General features: G+C 38.5%; 2 protein-coding genes across 5 annotated transcripts; both read left to right on the forward strand.

Annotated features, from left to right (window-relative positions):
- Positions 1-3,564: 3,564 nt before the first annotated feature.
- On the forward strand, positions 3,565-5,231 carry LOC115704095 (uncharacterized protein C594.04c). Its single transcript, XM_030631315.2, has 3 exons — positions 3,565-4,062; positions 4,159-4,422; positions 4,531-5,231. The coding sequence occupies exons 1-3, from the start codon at positions 3,685-3,687 to the stop codon at positions 5,008-5,010; spliced, it is 1,122 nt and encodes a 373-aa protein (XP_030487175.2). The 5' UTR covers positions 3,565-3,684; the 3' UTR covers positions 5,011-5,231.
- Positions 5,232-8,289: 3,058 nt separating this feature from the next.
- LOC115704755 (probable inactive purple acid phosphatase 29) lies at positions 8,290-10,467 on the forward strand. Of its 4 annotated transcripts, none has more exons than XM_030631959.2 (4): positions 8,290-8,805; positions 8,960-9,354; positions 9,430-9,884; positions 10,250-10,467. In XM_030631959.2, coding segments are annotated over exons 1-4 (1,143 nt in total). In that variant the 5' UTR covers positions 8,290-8,513; the 3' UTR covers positions 10,251-10,467. The 4 variants fall into 4 exon arrangements, with proteins under 4 accessions (XP_030487819.2, XP_060961995.1, XP_030487821.2 ...); XM_030631961.2 differs by having other exon boundaries at positions 8,420-8,805; positions 9,430-9,868; XM_030631960.2 differs by having other exon boundaries at positions 8,423-8,805; positions 9,430-10,467.
- The last annotated feature ends 9,483 nt before the right edge of the window (positions 10,468-19,950 follow it).

The following is a 19,950-nucleotide window of genomic DNA, read 5'->3' on the forward strand; positions in this document are numbered from 1 at the left end:
GAAAGTTTGAAAAATAAACAACCCAATATCTCATATTTTAAAACTTGGGGTTGTTTGGCATATGTTAGAATTCCTGATCCTAAGAGAATTAAATTGACTAGTAGAGCATATGAATATGTTTTTATTGGATATGCTGTTAATAGTAAAGCATATAGATTTTATGATTTAAAAGCGCATACTATTTTGGAATCTAATGATGCTGATTTTTTCGAACATAGATTTCCATTTAAATTGAGAAATAGTGGGGGTGCATCATCTAGTAACATGACTGCTTTTAGGGATAATAAGCATGAAAAATGTATAGAAACTGAACCTAGAAGAAGTAAAAGAGCTAGAATTACCAAAGATTTTGGTTCTGATTTTTGTGCATATACTCTAGAGGAGGATCCTTCTAACCTCCAAGAAGCCTTGACTTCACTAGATGCTGATTTATGGAATGAAGCTATTAATGATGAAATGGACTCTCTTGAGTCAAATGGAACTTGGCATTTAGTTGTGTTACCACCAAAGTTGTAAGACAATAGGTTGTAAGTGGATTCTTAAAAAGAAATTAAGACCCGATGGTACCGTTGAAAAGTACAAGGCACGACTTGTCGCTAAAGTGGTTTAGACAAAGAGAAAATGTAGATTTCTTTGATACATTTTCAATCGTTACTAGAATTACATCTATTCGTGTGCTTTTTGCTCTTCGTCTGCTATTCATAATCTTGTTGTGCACCAAATGGATGTTAAAACCGCTTTCTTGAATGGTGAATTAGAAGAGATTTACATGGACCAACCCGAAGGTTTTGTTGTTTCCGGTCAAGAACATAAAGTGTGTAAATTAGATAAATCTTTGTATGGTTTTGAAACAGTGCACCTAAGCAATGGCATGAAAAATTTGATAATCTTGTCATCTCACATGGCTTTAAAGTAAATGAAAGTGACAAATGCATTTACTATAAATCTAAAAATAATGTGTGTACCATTATTTGTTTATATGTGGATGACTTGCTAATTTTTGGATCAAATATTCATGTCGTGAACAATGTGAAATCTTTGTTATGTGAAAATTTTGACATGAAAGATCTAGGTGAAGCGAATGTAATCCGTGGTATACGCATCACTAGATCGAAAAGGGAATTTCTTTGGATCAATCTCACTACATTGAGAAGATCTTAAAGAAATATAATTACTTTAACTCGTAAACCTCGCTTGTACGACATATGATCCCGTGTAAAATTATTTAAGAACACTCTGGTGATGGTGTAAGGCAATTCGAATATGCGAGCATCATTGGCGCTCTTCGTATGCCACTGATTGTACTAGACCCGACATTGCCTATGTCGTGGGATTACTATGCGTGCAAGCCATTAGTAGACCTAGTGCAGAAAGCATTGGAATGCTATAGAGTAGGTCATGAGATACCTCAAAAGAACATTGACTCTTGGATTACATTATCAAAGTTTCACCGTACTTGAGGGGTACAGTTGATGCCGACCGGAACACTTTATCGATGACTCCAAGGCAACCAAAGGGCTATATTTTTAGCATACTGGGTGGAGTCGTTTCATGGAAATCTAAGAAACGTACTATTCTCGGCTCAATCTACAATGGAGTCTCGAAATGATAGCACTAGCCATCACAAGGAATAGCTGTGCTGGCCGAAGTTCGCTACCGAGATTCCTTTATGGGAAAAACCTATTCCACCGTGTTGATCCATTGCGATAGTACCGCGCTATTGCAAAAGTACGTAACCGTTACTACACGGTAAGAGAGACGACAAATACGTCGTAAGCACAGCTCGTTAGAGAGTTTCTCTCAACAGAGCCGTTAGAAAGGATCATGTACGCACCGATGATAACTTGGCCGATCCTTTGACGAAAGGCTTAACCTAGAGAGAAAGTCCTTAAAACATCGAAAGGAATGGACTCGTTGCCCTTAGATTGATGAATCACTCATAATGGCAAACTGTACCCATAGACTGGAGATCCCAAGAAATAGGTTCAATGGGTAATAACAAGTTATGAAGTGATAAAAGTGAGATCATGCTATAATTATACGAAAAGAGAAGCATGAATTCCTGAAGCGACTTAAGGTTGAGTTAATAGAAACTCTTAATGAGATCTATACTCCAAATGGAGTGGAGTACCGAGCTACGGGAGTACTCTTGATAGACTCACCTATGTGAATGTGGGAGTGGGGCCGCTTCCTATGAAATTTGGGCAAAATTTCTAGAGCGTTCACTATACTGGGATAGACGTGCATGGCCATTAACGCACGGGCTTTTGATTACACCTTTGAAAAGGTTGTTGCGTGGTACAATGTTAGAGATAGAGTTCAAGACTACGGTCACTCTAGTAAAATCTAAATCGTATTCACTACGCAGAGGTTCAAATCGAAAGATACCTTTGTTTATGCTCAATCTTATTGTTGAATGATAGTAGTAGATGGAAATATTTTTTAAAAAAATCAAGTGGGGGATTGTTGGAAATATTGTGAATATTTTAACAAAATATATAAGTGTCTTAGTGTGTGTGAGTTGGAAAGAGTCCCACATGGGATATGAACCCTCATTGACAAGAGTATAAAGAGTGCAACTTTGGCATTTGGGTTTGGACCCCAAGGGGTACCCAGTTTTGTGCGAATGGGTGAGGACACACACACTTGACCCACCACTTCAGAAAACGTTATTCTTCCCGTTATGTTTATTCAATCCATTCGCCTATATAATGCGATTGAACTGATGGGAAGAAAACATCTCTTTTTCGTATCAGAAAAATACAGTTTTTCATAAAATTAAAATTCCATCTGCGATATCAAATTTTTTGGGTGTATTCGACGGTGCTCTACGATGCGTTGGGGTTCCGATACAAAGGCAACGACCGGGGTCGTTTTATCCCGGGGACGACCGGCGATTTCCGACCGCTTGCACACTCCCGGCGTCCGCGAACGTCTTAAAGAGAGCGACTTAGTCCGCGACTCAACCCAGAATTCTTCATTCGGTAATATCGTTCCTCTTTTATTTTGCTAGCAGTTTACTCAACAATGGTTATTAAAGGTTTAACACAACTGTTGCATACAGCACAGCCTTCCATTGAATTTGTTTCTGTTGAGAGTCATGCGTTCCATCTCAAAACTAATTGGCAATGAGTGGAGTAGTCCATGTTCTTATATATGGCTCAATTCTCTACTATTTATTCTATGTGGGACAATGTCCACAACATTCTCCCTCAAGATGATGACTATTTTTTGCTCATCAATCTTGAACCGTATCAGAGTGGACATGGTCACTATCTGTATAGGTACGGATCAGATAGGATCACTTGCCCGCAAGGGATATGGCTTTGATACTATGTTGAGAATCATGGGGTTCCATCTCAAAACCAATTGGCAATGAGTGGAGTAGCCCATGTTCTTATATATGACTCAATTCTCTACCATTTATTTTATGTAGGACAATGTCCACAATAGTTTCGAACCCTTATAAGTAGTAGATATACCCAAATGGCTTATATTTGTAACATTTTCTTTTCATCTACATATGAAACTATAAAGATAAATTTAACCTCAAGGCCGCTGAGATTGGACAAGCTTGTTTATGTTATGTGCTTACTAATGATTACTTGAAGATCTCATCAATCTCATTTTTTTTTTTTAAAAAAAAACTTCACAAAATAAATAAGAAAAAGAAAAAAGAAATAAATGTGTGTGTGCAAGTGTGACTATAAAATAGCAACTTGGTTGAAAATAGGCAACAGAGTTAAGAGAGAGTATCAAATCTCAATAACTGAATATCAATTAAGGCTTAAGAAAAGAGTGACACTTATGGGGAATTTGAGTCGCAATCTGAAGAACGCAGTTATTGCGTTTCTCGTTCCACTTCCCTCCATTCTCTTCTACATCTCCTTTCTCAACCACTGTCAACATCTTCATGATGATCCCAAATCAAACGACGACGTTTCCCTCTCTCCACTCTGGAAATGGTGCTATGATCACCCTCTTCTACTAGCTAACTTCCTCTTCTTCTTCAATGTCAATGTTCTCTTCTGGGTCATCAGTCATATTCTCTCCAGCAATTGGGTTAGTCTTATTTTCCTTCTTCAAGTGTTTAAATTCATTTCTTTTACTGCTGTATATCGTTAGCTCCGTTGACTTATATATATTGGGAATTTTCAGATGATTGACTTGTACTGGACAGTGATACCGGTGATGCTGGCTCATTACTATTCTACTCACCCTTTGGCTCAGTTTAACTTGTGGAGATCGAGGATTGCGATTTTGTTGACTTGGGTATGGAGTTTGAGACTGACCCATAATTATTTTAGGCGAGAAAAATGGCAATGGGGTGCCAAGGAGGACTGGAGATTCACTGATATGCGTGTTCAGTATGGAAAACACTGGTGGTGGATCTCCTTTTTCGCCGTCTACGTTTCCCAACAGGTATACTTGTTGTACTTGATCATAATTAAAATCTAAATACTCATCCCAGTGTTTGATAAAAGTTCCCAATGGGATTCTAATTGTCTTTCTCTATCTAATTGTTTGTAGGTGTTTCTCATTGGTATATGTCTTCCGCTGTATGCAATCCACTCAGTGGATGCACCATTGAACATTTGGGATTTTGTTGCCATTGTTGTTTGCCTAACTGGCATAGTCATTGCCTTCTTTGCTGATACACAACTCCATGAGTTTGTGACTCGAAATGAGAAGCTTAAGAAGCTTGGGAAGCCAGTGGTGGCCAATCTTGACAGGGGTTTGTGGCAATTTTCTCGGCATCCAAACTACATTGGAGAGCAATTGTGGTGGTGGGGTCTAGTTATCTTTGCTTGGGGCCTTGGACAAGGATGGACCTTTGTTGGGTCTCTCATTAATACTATGTGTTTAGCTTATGTGACTAAGCTTGTGGAAGATCGGATGCTGAAACAAGCTTACAGAGCAGAAGCTTACAGGTTGTATCAGAAGACAACATCAGTTTGGATACCTTGGTTCAAGTCATCTGCAATAGCAGAAAAAGATAAGAACAATTAGTTCAAGTCTTTTTGTAGATTTTTTTTTATCTAAATATATCGTGTGTTTCTTTACATGTTGTTCATGAATCATGAACCTGTTCTTATTTATCTGAAAGAAGGTTGACTTGTTTTTTCCTCTTTACATGCATAGCAATGGGATTCTTCTATGAAAATGTATAAATTTGATATGAACTTGTTGAAGATTTCTATATATTGTTGTGTTTGCTTATAAGAATAAAATTTCATCGATTTTGTGTAGCTTTGAACAACGTATTCTTTTGATGGAAAATACCACAAAATTGGACATAATTAGTAATTGGAAAAATATCACAAAATATAAATGTACAGTCCATGCAGCTCGTTATAAAAAATACCACAAAATAAAATGTACACTAATAATGAGATGCATAGAACTGCTGTAAATGATTTGTTCTACTGGTTATTTGTTACGGGCTTTGAGTTGAAAATTGTAAAACTAAGCTTATGGTATGTATGCTTTTAGTGGAGGGTTTATATTTTAGATCCCATCTTTAAGTTTACTTTTAAGTAATCTCAAACTTTTAAAGTTCGAAATTCTCTTAATCTCAATCTTTCTCAACTAAATTAAACTAATAGTAAAACTTGTACACCAAACATCTCATTTGTGTATAATCAATACTGATTCAGCTATGTTATTTTTCACATCATAAAATGGTGGAAAGAAACAACAATTTAATGAAAAAAGAAAAAAGAGCATGAGGAATATCTAGCTATTAGTGGCACTACTTAAGGTGAAGAAAATGAATTAAAATCTCAATTAGACTCTTAGTAAGGGGGGTGATTTCTTAACACCTTTTTTTCCTATCTAGCCAGCTAAAGATTATACAAAATTATAATATGAGTCCATAGAAAACAAAACCACTCGTACAAGTCCAATTGCAAATTATCTCCAAATCTCTCAATTGACTCGTCCGAACTGCTTGAATACTATACAGCTAGTTTATTTGCATACTTATTTTAGAAATGTTACCACACAGACTAATTATAAATTACCATATACATTCATACTAGTGTAGAAAGGACACTTAGACACCCATTTTTAAGAGCTACACATCTCATATTTACATAGGGGCAGGCTCGGCTCAAGCAATTTGGCGACTTTGGGCAAAAAAATTAAAATTGAGCCTTCTACATGTTTAATGTTATGAATATTTATTATGTATACATTATCTTATGAGAAATAATATTTATTATATTACATATATATATATAAAGAGATGATAAAAAATAGGCATTTTAATATAAGGGGTCTTGTGCAATGACCCAAACTGTCTAATACTTAGGTCGACTCTGTATAGGGGTGTTCTCTAACACTTTTTTAATTATTTTTTATAAAAGTGAAAATATTTTTCAAAACTATATTATATAAAACTATTTTTTACTTTTTAATTTGTTTATTGAAAATCAACATTTTGAAAATAAAGAAAAGAAATCACTTTTAAAATTTTTTCAAATACGTTTTTTATTCTTTCTTAATCAATATTTTGGACTTTGACCTCAACATGGACCTTAGAACCTGGATTCGCACCCAGACCTTGACCCTGGCCCAAGACTCAGACCGCGACCCTGAACCCAGACCCCGAACTCGGCCCCAGACTCTGACCCGACCTGGACCTAGACCACGAGCCCAGAATCTAGCCCAAGACCCAGACCTAGACTCCAGCCATGGCTCCAGACTGGGACCATGACCCCGGACTAGGACCCCGACCTCGGCCTAGACCCCAAACTCGGACCTCAGACCCATACCTGGACTCGGACCCGAATCTGGCCCCAAACTCTAAACCCAACCCGAACCTAGACTCGGCCCAGAACCTGACCCAGGACCTAGACCTAGACCCCAGCCCCGACTCTGGATCGGGACCATGACCCCAGACCGGGACCTGACCTCAGCCCAGACCCTGAACCCAGACCTCAGACTTGAACCCTAACGTTGGACCCCGGACCTCGAACCCAGTCCCAACCTGGCCCAGACTACCCAACCCCATACCCGAACTCGACTTAAATAAAATCAAAAAAATAAAAATAAAATTTATAGAATACACTTTTATTTTTTATTTTTAAAATTAAAAATAAAAGTGGTTATAGAATATATTTTTATTTTTTAAAAATAAAAATTTTACTTTTATTTTCGTGATTAAAAAATTTTAAAAATAAAACTGTTATCAAATGCCACCATAATTTGTTGAAAGATACATTTGTTGTTTAATTTTTGTGAAATTTTGAAGAATTTAAAAGATGCATTGAAAGTGTTTGTATTCCAAATATTTTTTTTGTTAAATGGCATAGTAATGTGTAATTAAAAAAAAAAAAGACAATTTCTTCACATAACTTCATTTGAACCAATCATTTAACATGTATGGACTTGTTTTGTGTCATAATTTAAATTTGGTTTGAAATTTAAAGTAGTCTTCCTCTTGAGTATTTTTTTTTTTTAAAAGAATATTGTTATTAGACATTAATAGTACTTTTAGTGATAAATTTTAAAAGTGAGGAGTGCTACCGTTAACCTCCTGTTACAATATTTTAGTCAATCTCCACGCTCGAAAATACATGGCTCGAAAATACATGTCAGAATATTTTTTTCAATTTTTTTTTTCACGGGGTGTACGTTATGCTTACAACATCATCCTTGTAAATTTTAAAAAATTTCGAATAGTTTACCGTGCAAAAAATACATTTGAAGTTTTTTGAACCCGCGTGGTAAACTGGAATATCAGGAACTCTGTTTTTGGTACGGTAAACTATTCGGAATTTTTGAAAAAATTTACAGGAATGATACTGTAACTATTATAAAAAGAAAATTTAAAAATATTTCGGCACGTGATTTCAGACATGGAGATTTACTAAAAAGTTATAATAGGAGGTTGTAATTAGTATTTTTTTAAAAAAGAATTATTTTCTTAAATCTTACGTCACCCTAGGATGCTATCCAATTAGATTATGCTATCCAATTAGATTACATCTATATAAATGGTTTTGCTAAGAAATGTATGTAGTCAACTAGTGAGTCTTGATGATGAAAACGCGTTTGAAGGGGTCGATTTCATTAAAATCAAAGTCTTTTTTGTATCAAAGAAAATAAAAAAATAAAAAAAAAAAAAAAAAAACTTTTTCTTTAATTGAATTTTCTTCATTCTTTTTTACTGTATTACTTTTGTCTTTTTAAACTTCTGAAGTCTTAATTATTATGCTTCCATACACTGTTAATGGTTAACTTTTGCTAATTACAGACGTGTTTGAAGATTGGGTCAATGAAAACCGAAGTCTTTGTTCGTTTCTCTTTTTTATTTTTATTTTTATTAATTTAAAATCTTTTGAAGTCCTCGTCAACGTCAACTGCCTATGCATGAAGAGAATAAGGGTATGTCAATTACGTCGAACAGAGGAGAACAAACAATACATAGATGACAAAACTAATATCATTGTCGTTACTATATATATCAACTCTGAAAGCCAGAAGAATAAAGAAAAAAGAAGAACAAGATGTCGTTTAGGTCTGGTCTTAGTGCTACTACCTCTGTTGTATTGTTGTTGTTAATAGCTTCGGTGTCGTTCCTTCCAATAAGTGCTTTAGCTGCAGAACCAAAGCTCAGATTTGGGTCCAATGGTGAGTTTAAGATACTCCAAGTGGCCGATATGCACTTTGCCGATGGAAAATCAACTCCTTGTCTTGATGTGCTCCCAAGCCAGGTCAAGGGTTGCTCTGATCTCAACACCTCCGCCTTTATCCACCGCATGATCCTTGCTGAGAAACCCAATCTCATCGTTTTCACTGGTAAACTTTCTCTTTTCCTTCTTTACTGGTTTGATGATCCAATTTAATAACTGGGTTTGTATCTTTAGCAAATGAACTTTATAATTACCCAATTGGCTCATTCACTAGCCCAATTAACTCATTCTCTTTTCTCTATTTTTATATTGTGCAACAGGGGATAATATATACGGGCCTGATGCCACTGATGCTGCCAAGTCTCTAAATGCTGCATTTGCCCCAGCAATAGCCTCCAACATCCCTTGGGCTGCAGTTTTGGGAAACCATGACCAAGAATCCACTCTTTCAAGAGAAGGGGTAATGAAACACATAGTTGGATTAAAGAACACTTTATCACAAGTTAACCCTCCAGAGGCAAAGTCTATTGATGGTTTTGGGAACTATAATCTTGAGGTTGGTGGAGTCAAAGGCTCTAGTTTTGAGAATAAATCTGCTCTCAATCTTTACTTCTTAGACAGTGGAGATTACTCAACAGTTCCCTCCATCCCTGGCTATGGTTGGATCAAGGCTTCCCAACAGTTTTGGTTCGAACGTACTTCTTCAAAGCTTAAGGTAACTTCCCTTACTGTTATATTCAATGAAAAGCTTCTTTCTATATTGAATTTTAATCAATTCATTGCTTTGCAGCAAGCTTATGTAAGCAAACCACAACCCCAGAAAGGACCTGCACCGGGGCTTGCATACTTTCATATTCCATTACCAGAATATGCTAGATTTGACGAATCAAACTTCATAGGGGTGAAGATGGAAAAGGGCATTAGCTCTGCATCTGTGAACTCTGGTTTCTTCTCAACCATGGTTGGAGCTGGAGATGTTAAGGCAGTTTTCACAGGCCATGATCATTTGAATGACTTTTGTGGCAAGTTAGCTGATATTCACCTTTGCTATGCTGGGGGATTCGGATACCATGCTTATGGGAAGGCTGGATGGTCAAGGAGGGCTAGGGTGGTTGTAGCAACATTGGAGAAACTTGAAGAGGGTGGTTGGGGAGGTATAAAGTCCATCAGAACTTGGAAACGCCTCGATGACCGACGCCTAACCACCATAGACAGCCAGGAACTTTGGAGTAAGAGTTCTTCCTAGTAAGTTTTCACTATATGACATTTACTCAAGTGTTCAGTTCAACACCTTATGCTTTAATATATAGTAACAATATTATTTCATTGGAGTCAATCTTCTTGCACAGTAACATAGTTCATATGTTGTTCCTTTCATAATTCATATGCTTAATCTCCTAATTAATAACATTTTTATAAGGATATAATAACTTATATATATGAATTGTGATCTCTTAATCTATAATACTAAAAGAACCTTTTGGTCATAGTGACATTGTGAAGGTTTTCAATGTTGGAAGCTTTGACCAAAAGCAATTATGATTCATTTTATCTTTTCTCTTGAATTGTTTTTTTTTTCTTTTAATTTGATTTTGGTCTTCCATGAACAGGTAGTTGAAGAAAGAACCAGATACCTCTGCCTAAGAATGGTGTACACACATCTTTAAATTAAAACTATAGGAGGCAAATAATAATCATACTTTACCAAAAATAATATTGTATTGATGTGTATGTAGCTATATGATTGTTGGTCATAAACACATTGTTGTCCAAAATATTAATTACTTCCAATCACTACATATATATCCAAGTTCTTGTTTTTATATCATTGTTTTGTATATTTAAAATAGGGTTATAAAATATAAATGAAAAGAACAAATAAGCTAAGAAAAGATTCTTAGACTTAGAATCTAGTATTTTAAAAAATTAAAATTAATCACAGTAAATTTTGATTTTATGTATAAAATGTCGCAACTAAAAGTAGAGATTAATATTACCAAGTATTAATTCTTGATGTGAAATTGTGAATACTAACCAACAACAACGTTCACGTAGAACAACAATGAATAAGAATTAGCTTGAGAATTGTCGCGTTTGTTTAGAGGAATAAAAATATAAAAGAATGAAAATGAAAATAAGAATAGAAATAGAATTAAATTTAAAATATATGAAAAAAATTGATAAGAAAAATATTAAATTTATTCACATCATGCATTGAAATAGTTTTTTTTATTATTTTTTATTTTAAAGTAAAATAATTATCCATCAAAATAGTGGAAAGTTCATTAGAATGATATTTTAATATATTAATATGTAAGACCATCTCCAATGGGACATGTAAAAATTGTGCTATATTAAGCACAAAAAGTAATTTTGTGGTAAATTTACACCAAATTTTAGCTTTGTCTTCCAAAGGACAATTGCAAAATTTTGATGTAAAATTTAATACCTAATTAATATTTTATTATAAAAATAAAATCTAATAACTTTGTAATCAATTTTTATTATTATTTTAATATGTAAGACAATAAAAAATAATATAAATATTTCATAATTTAATGTGATAGTTTTTTCAATGTGATAGTTAAATATACTAATAAAATAATAAAAATGACATAAATGTAAATGAAAAAGTAGTACATTTATTGTGATGTAAATTTTACATCATAGTAAATATTGTGCCAAATTTGACACAAAATTTGCTATGTGCCAAATTTACATCACTTTTTAAAACACCATTGAAGCACATTTTTTGTTAAATGAACTATATTTTTGCTTTTCACCACTTATTTATACTTCCATTGGAGATGCTCTAACCAAACAAAAAAATATAATAAAAATTTATTCATTTCTTTTCTATTTTATTTTATTACCTCTAACTAAACTAAACACCATTTTATATAAGTTTTTTACTACTCCCAAACGTTTATAAGTTCTGCTAATAAATACTTTATTATTAATTAATTAAGGTGGCGTTTGGTAATACTTTTTTAATCAGTTTTTTGTTTTTAAAAGTAGAAAAGTGAAAATATTTTTCAAAAACATGTTCTATAAAACTGTTTTTACTTTTCAATTTTATAATTAGAAATCAAAATTTTAAAAACAAAAAAAATCACTTTCAATATTTTTTTAAACAGTTTTTTTTTCTTAATCAATCTTTTAGATTACGACCAGACCCGAACCTAAATCCCCTCCCTACGGCCCTGGCGGTAACCCAGCTTTTGACTTGAACCCGAATCCAACCCCGGACCTAGACCCGACTTAAATAAAATCAAAAAATAAAAATAAAAATGAACTTTACAGAACACACTTTTGTTTTCTGTTTTTAAAATTGAAAAACAAATGTGGTTATAGAACGCATTTTTGTTTTTAAAAAATAAATTTTTTAAAAACAAAAATTTTACTTTCATTTTGTAATTAAAAAATTAAAAAACAAAAGTGTTACCAAACAGCACTTAGTTTCCCACAATTGTTATTAAATATTTTAAAGTGATTAATACCATGATAATTAATTAGTGCTTTTTACCAAATCAAATTACGTGGGATCTAATATTAAGGTCCCTTACCATTTTCATTGTCTAGATCTTATTGGGCTTGTTTGGAACGCCATATTAGGTCGTATTGTATTGTATTGTATTATATTGAATTGTATTTTATGCAATATTTTTATGTAAAACTATATGTGGTATTAACTTTTATTGACACTTAAATATATAATATTTTAGTATAAATTAAAGTTTACCATAGTATTATATAACAATATGATATATAATCCAATTTAATATAATACAATACAATATAATACGACCTAATACGACGTTCCAAACGAGCTCATTCTGTGCATTCCAACACACTGTAACTTTACGAGTTACAATGTTGATTTATAAAACAAATTTAAACTGTAATGACCAATGAGAGATGCAAGGTAGATAGGTAGGGGGTGGCTGATGACATTAATAAATACCTCTTTAAATTATATTCTTATCCACAACCACAACTAATAAATCCTTCTCAATTTAGTTGGACAATGCTAATTATTCAGTAATTATATATTATATGTGTTAATAGATACATGCGCAATACATATAATTTAAGGGTATGTTTAGTTTATAGGAGTAGAAATTGTAATGGTCATCAATATGTTCATTATTTTGTTTACTTTCTTTTCTTTTTTTTTTTTTAAATTTTGTAATCCATTTCATTGTACAGTAGAACCTCTATTCAAGAATACACTTGGGACCAAGAAAATAATATTCTAATTGAGAGGTTATAACTAAATAGAGTTACACTTGAAAAAAAATCAAAATATCAAAAAATATCAATGTAACAAAAATACCAATAAACAATTCTTAATATTATATTATATTAAAATTATTTTCGAGTACATATAATATTTATACATGTACTATAATTTGAAATAAAATTATTAATTTTAGATAAGTAAATTTATAAAATATATGTATATATTTATTTAAGATCTAATTATTCTTATATAGAGGTATATTTTATTAATACGAGACTTAAAAAATGTATAACTAATTACAATATAGAGGTTATTCTTATTTATAACTGGCCCAAATTGGGACTTTATTTTTTTATAACAAATTAGAGGTTATTCTTGAATAGAGTATTCTTGAATAGAGGTTCTACTGTATATGGTAATCCTCATTACAATGAAAACCCTTGTAATGGTCATCACAATTACAATCTATTACAAAATTAATATAATATTATAATAAAAAAAATTCAAAAATCTATTTTACTTTTTATTTAAATATTTTATAATTATAAAAAATAAAAATAATAGGGATATTTTGGTCAATATATATTTTATTTCATTACATTTCCACACCAAACTAAACACAATAAATTTAATTACAATACTCATTCCAACCACAAACCAAACATTGTAATTAATTAACATTCCTATTCCATTACATTACCATTACCATTATGTTGCTCATAAATTCGTCCAATATACGTGGACCAGTCAAGAGGGGACACGTGGATCAGATAACTTGGAAGGATTTGCTAAGTCTTTTTATGCCACCAAGAAGCGCTATTCGCATGGGTCCCGGAGGATATACCCGGAGTACAAGGTACTCCCGGAAGCTAGCATAGCATGAAGGCACTCCGGGATGTGTCAGGTCTCTCCCGAGAAATCAAGTCGCATTTAATGCTGCATGGGAGGAAGCGTGTTGGGACTGTAACACGCAATAAAGTCTGACGGCACAACCCCCGAACAGCAGCGCTACAGTAATGATCATTTAAGTCTAATGACGGCTACTCTGCGAAGAGTCACGTCAATCATAAGGCAAAAAGGACATTCTCCATAAAAACCCTACAGCACCTAGGGATTTGACCATGCATCACCCATGGTATATTCATCGGAAATGCCCAACTTTATGGATACTTACAGACACATGTGTAAGAACAATTCTGGGGATTACCCCACCAAAACACTATAAATACCCCCTCAAAGCTCATTTAATGGGGTCGGAGAATCTTGGTTGCAAAAGAGCAAGAAGAGAGAAAACTCACCAAGAACATTCTCTGTATTTAAGAGAAAAACATTCTCTCAAGTGTAGAATCTGTATTAAATACATCCATTAATAGTAGTGGCTCGTGGACTAAGGCTCATTAACGCCCCAACCACGTAAAAAGTCTTCATCTTACTTTCTTACAGCTCATTATAATAATTATATTTTAATAGTTGTCGAAAACCTCGGTCAACATTTTGGTGCTTTCATTGAGAGCTGAGGAAAGCTGCTTCACAACAAGCATTCAACTTCACGATAATGGTGGAGACAAGAGCTACACGTCATCCTCGCCCTCTAGAAGACGCTCAAGATCCCAATGAGGAAGATGTAGCCTCAAGGGCAGCAGAGGAGTCCGAGGAAGAAGAAGAAGGAATAGTTCCCGATGAAAACCACGAGGAACACCTCGACGAGTATGCTTATGATGATGGAAGCTACCAAGAGCTGGTGCTCCTCAGACAAAAAGCTATCGATCATGAAGCTGAGATCGAAGCTCAGAAAGTGCAAAATCAAAAAATGCATGAAGTGATGCTAGCCATGCAGAAAGCCATGGAGGCAGCTGGTATTCACGTGCATCCCAAGGCGATGGCCGCTGGACTCGACGGGGAGCCAGCGACGTCTTCGCCTAATTCCCAGCAGCAAAGGCCTAGGGAGCCTAGCCCTATAAGGCACCCTGCTGAAGAAAACCAAACAAAAAACCCTACTTCTGCCCCTGGTCGAAAGAAAAAGGCGCAGGATCCGCGAAAGGTCCGCTCGGATTTCCCTAAAGGGAAAGGTCCGCAGAGGGGCAAGCCCTAAAGAGGGAGTCTTGGCCCTCAGGATCGAGGGGACCGGAAAAGCGTTTCCGTGCACCAGGAACCAGGGGGTAGAGGAAGAGGACAGAGATGTCCACCCATTGATCTGAGAAATCAAATCAATGGGAATCAAGGTGACCTCCGGGATCACCTTGACCAAAAAAGATACAGACCCGTAGTCTCCTCGGGTACTGTAAACGAAGGGATTATGGCAGAGCTTGCCATACTTCGAAGAGATATTGCCCGAGTCTCCGGAGGCGAAGGGAGATGACTCCGACTCGGACAGTGAGGATCGGGAGCCTTGTGCCAAACATATCCTGGAGGCGGAGCTCCCTAAAAACTTCAAGATGCCCGAGATGGCGGCATATACTGGGAACTCCGACCCCAGTGATCACTTGTCACGATTCAACCGAGTCATGACAGTCATGCGGGTCAGCAATGACGCCAAATGCTTATGCTTCCCCCTCACTCTGAGCGGATCGGCAGAGGAATGGTTCAAGAAATTGGAACCAGGATCGGTGGGATGTTGGAACAAACTCCAAACCAACTTCCGGAGACAATTTGTCGCCGCCAGGAAGGTCAACTTGGAGGTTAGTGCTTTGACCAACATCAAGCAACTACCCACCGAGACCTTGAAGAATTACATCAAGAGGTTCCGAGAGGAAGCCTCGAAGACCAAGAAGGTCGACGACGGACAACAGCTTGCGCTTCTCCAAGCAGGAATCCGCACTGGGACTCCCTTCTGGAACGAATTACGAAGGAGGCGCCGCTAGCCTTCGGATTTAAGCGAGTCCAAAAATATATTAACCTCGAAGAAGCCCGCATCGTGGCTTACGGAGGCTATTACCCCACCGGGATAGCAGGGATACATGCCGGGAGTATCGCCCCTGCATCGTCCCGACCGCGCCCCCTCCGATAAGTGGCATACAGTTTTCTGCTACTCCCGGATACAGCCAGGGCCAAGCTTTGCCCCCGGCATCTTTCCATTACGGCAACCCGTCCGGGGTGAATGGACGGACTCCTTCGCAGGCTGCCCCGACCGCTAGCTTAACAGGCCCTACCCAAGGGTCGAGAAGCAAAAGGTCTTCCAAGGGCAGCACCCGAACGGGAGAGAAGCGCCAAAAGAAGGGGTACACATCCCAATACACCCAGTACACAGAGCTCACGGACTCTCAGGAACGTGTATATTTTGCCACAAGGCAGAATACGCACTACGGAGACCCTGCCATTGTACAGAGACAGCTCCCGGAGAGATCCGAGTAAAAGGTGCGAGTACCACAACGACATTGGCCACAGCACCAATGAGTGTAAAAATCTCAAAGATGAGATTGAGAATCTGATCCGTTTGGGCCACCTCTATGAGTGGATCAAAAATAGGTTACCCCACCTTAACCCGGCAGGTGGCGGGGGTATGCCTTCAGAACACCAGGGGGTACGGCAGAGTATTGCCTCCAGCTGCTCCCGCAGGTGACACCCAGCATATACCCGGACTACCGCCCCGGCCTAATGGACGGGTAGCCATGATCTCCGGAGGTCCCCATATCGGAGGAAACACTCGAAAGGAGCGAAAGAGATATGCCGAGGCCGCAAGACACAGTGAGGTGTGGGAGGTCACTCAACTCCCAGCTCAAAGGCCTCGGCTAATGGACCAACCCATAACGTTCACGGAAGAAGACGCCAAGACGGTGCGTTTTCCTCATCACGACCCGCTGGTCATAGAGACCCCCATCGCAAATAAAGTGGTGGCTAGGGTCCTGATTGACAATGGAAGTTCCGTGAACTTGCTCTTCAAAGAAGCCTTCACTGCGATAGGGTTGACCGACCGGGACCTCTCTCCTAGTGGATCGCAGCTCACAGGGTTTAACGGGACAACGCTAATCCCGATGGGGAAAGTCAGGCTCCCAGTTACCCTATGCCCGGATACCCCCCAAAGCACATTCAAGTATTGCACCTTCGTGGTGGTAGACTGTCCCACAGCCTACAACGCAATCTTAGGCCGACCGGCCCTCGTCGACTTTGGTGCAATTACTTCAATCCGACACCTATGCCTAAAATTCCCTACCCAGGAAGCCGGAGTCGGAACGGTGAGGGGAAATCAAGGAGAGGCCAGGCAATGTTACAATGTTGCCACCCACTTGCCGCACTCATGGTCCGGGGGCCCCTGAGATAGAGAAGGCTGAAGAAGACGAGCTGGATCCTCACATAGGATCCGAAAGGGTCGTAGAACCAATGGAGGACGTCGAAGAAATACCAGTGTGCGACGACGACTCCACCAAAGTACTCCGGATAGGGAGAAGCCTAGATCCGGAGGAAAAAGATAAAATAATAAAAACACTGAAGGGCACCATCGACATTTTTGCATGGCGCCAAGAAGACATGACCGGCATCAGCCCTCATGTCATCACCCATGTACTCAATGTCAACCCGGACATGCCCCCTGTACAGCAAAAGAGACGCCCGCTCGACTCGGTGAAAGCCGAGGCCTTAGAGAAAGAGGTGGATAAACTTTTGTCCAATAGCATGATCCGCGACGTATACTATCCGGAATGGCTGGCCAATCCGGTCCTGGTGCCCAAGCCAAACGGGACTTGGCGGGTTTGTATAGATTTCACAGATCTAAACAAAGCCTGCCCAAAGGACTGCTTTCCGCTGCCCAGGATCGACCAGATGGTGGACGCCACGTCCGGATTTAAGCTGCTGTCTTTCATGGATGCCTATGCTGGGTACAACCAAATAAAAATGCATACGGCAGATCAGGAGTGCACTAGCTTCAGGACCGATAAGGGGGTATACTGTTACCTAGTCATGCCTTTCGGACTGAAAAACGCCGGAGCAACCTATCAAAGAATGGTTAACCGGATGTTTAAAAGCCTCCTGGGATGAAACATGGAAGTATATGTAGATGACATGCTCGTCAAATCCAAAGCATGCAACAGTCATGCAAGCGACTTAGAGGAATGTTTCGAAGTCGTCCGGAGATACGGCATGAAACTCAATCCGAAAAAATGCACCTTCGGGGTCAAGTCGGGAAAATTCCTGGGCTTCATAGTCAGCCAAAGGGGGATCGAGGCGAACCCGGAGAAAATCCAAGCTCTCCTGGACATGCCATCCCCCAAGAAACATAAGGACGTGCAAAGTTTGACCGGAAAGGTAGCCGCACTGAGCCGTTTTATCTCACGGTCCACGGACAAGTGCATACCTTTCTTCAACATACTGAAGAAATGCCAAAAGTTCGAATGGACAGATGAATGCGAGGAGGCATTCAAAAGGTTAAAAGACCACATGGCCAAACCTCCTATCCTATCAAAACCCGTCCTTGGAGAAGACTTGTTCCTCTACTTGGCCGTCTCCGAGCATGCGGTCAGTGCTGCATTGGTCCGGGAGGAAGAAAAAATTCAGCACCCCGTGTACTATGTTAGTAAACACATGGTAGGGGCCGAGACAAGGTACCCGGTTATTGAAAAGTTAGTATTCTGCCTCCTGATGGCATCACGGAAGTTGAGACCATACTTCCAAGCCCATCCGATCAGAATTTTGACCAATCATCCACTCCGGCAAGTTCTCCAGAAGCCTGAAGCCTCCGGAAGACTCCTCAAATGGGCAATGGAGCTGAGTCAGTTCGACTTACATTACGTGCCCCGGATTTCCATAAAAGGCCAAGCCTTGGCGGACTTCATCACCGAATGTAATGAAGCCGAGGCAACAGCCAATACACCGGAGCCACCCATCCCCACTTGGAGAGTATTTGTGGATGGAGCTTCTAATGAAAACGGTTCAGGAGCCGGAGTGGCTATGATATCACCTACTGGGTTGCGGCTCCGTGCAAGCACTCCGATTCAACTTCACAGCTTCGAATAATGAAGCCGAATATGAGGCCCTGATAGCAGGGCTAAAATTGGCTAAAGCTGTAGGAGCCAAGAGGGTGGAAGTCTACAGCGATTCTCAGCTGGTCGTAAACCAAGTTTCCGGAGAATACCAAACTCGCGGTGAAAGGATGGCCGCGTACGTAACAATAGTCCGAGAACTGCTCCACGAGTTCACGGACTATAAAATAGAAAGAATTCCCCGAGAAAAGAACGCTCACGCGGACTGTCTGGCTAAGTTAGCCTCGGACAGCGAAATCGAAGAGCTGGGGGTAGTACCAGTGGAACGCTTGGCAGAGCCAAGCATCAAAATAAAAGAGACCACACAAACGGTTGGGCAAGAACCCAACCGGATGGTCCCCATCATAAAATACATAACTACAGTGAGTTGCCCCAAGAGAGGGCACCGTCTCGAAAGATTCGCATCGTGCTCATCGTTATGTAATGATGGATCAAATTCTCTACCGGAGAGGACTCAGCATGCCTTATTTAAGGTGTGTATCGGACCCTGAAGCTAGACAAATCATGCTGGAGGTCCATGAAGGGTTCTGTGGAGATCATACGGGAGGACCCAGCCTCTCAAAGAAAATATTGAGGCAGGGATACTTCTGGCCAACAATGAAAAAAGATTGTATAGACTATGTCCAAAAGTGTGACTCGTGCCAAAGGTACGCGAACATACCGAGAGCTCCTCCAAATGAGATCACGTTGATGACCAGCCCCTGGCCCTTCGCGGTCTGGGGCATAGATCTCATCGGGTCTCTACCTACGGGAAAAGGAGGGGTAAAGTATGCAATAGTAAGAAGGACTACTTCACCAAGTGGACAGAGGCTGAGCCTATGAAGACAATAACTGCTAAGAAGGCGTTGGACTTTGTTATTAAAAACATAGTATGTCGATACGGCTTGCCTCACAAAATAGTCTCAGACAATGGAAAGCAATTTGATTGCGAGGAATTTACTGACTTCTGCAACCAACACGGAGTAGTGAAAAGCTTCTCCGCGGTCACCCGGCCTCAAACAAACGGCCAGGCGGAAGCAGTCAATAAAATCCTAAAGGTCACCTTGAAAAAGAAGCCGCCGTCCGTAAAAATAACCGGCCCGAAGAATTGCCAAGG

Source organism: Cannabis sativa, chromosome 1 (assembly GCF_029168945.1).
Source record: "Cannabis sativa cultivar Pink pepper isolate KNU-18-1 chromosome 1, ASM2916894v1, whole genome shotgun sequence".
Lineage (NCBI taxonomy): Eukaryota > Viridiplantae > Streptophyta > Magnoliopsida > Rosales > Cannabaceae > Cannabis > Cannabis sativa.

Excerpts from the sequence above, each read along its gene's own strand:
- LOC115704095 (XM_030631315.2), top strand. The coding sequence starts at position 3,685 with ATGTGTGTGTGCAAGTGTGACTATAAAATAGCAACTTGGTTGAAAATA. Across the intron at positions 4,063-4,158 it reads ATATTCTCTCCAGCAATTGG|ATGATTGACTTGTACTGGAC; the intron begins GTTAGTCTTATT and ends GGGAATTTTCAG. Across the intron at positions 4,423-4,530 it reads CCGTCTACGTTTCCCAACAG|GTGTTTCTCATTGGTATATG; the intron begins GTATACTTGTTG and ends AATTGTTTGTAG.
- LOC115704755 (XM_061106012.1), top strand. The coding sequence starts at position 8,514 with ATGTCGTTTAGGTCTGGTCTTAGTGCTACTACCTCTGTTGTATTGTTG. Across the intron at positions 8,806-8,959 it reads CAATCTCATCGTTTTCACTG|GGGATAATATATACGGGCCT; the intron begins GTAAACTTTCTC and ends ATTGTGCAACAG.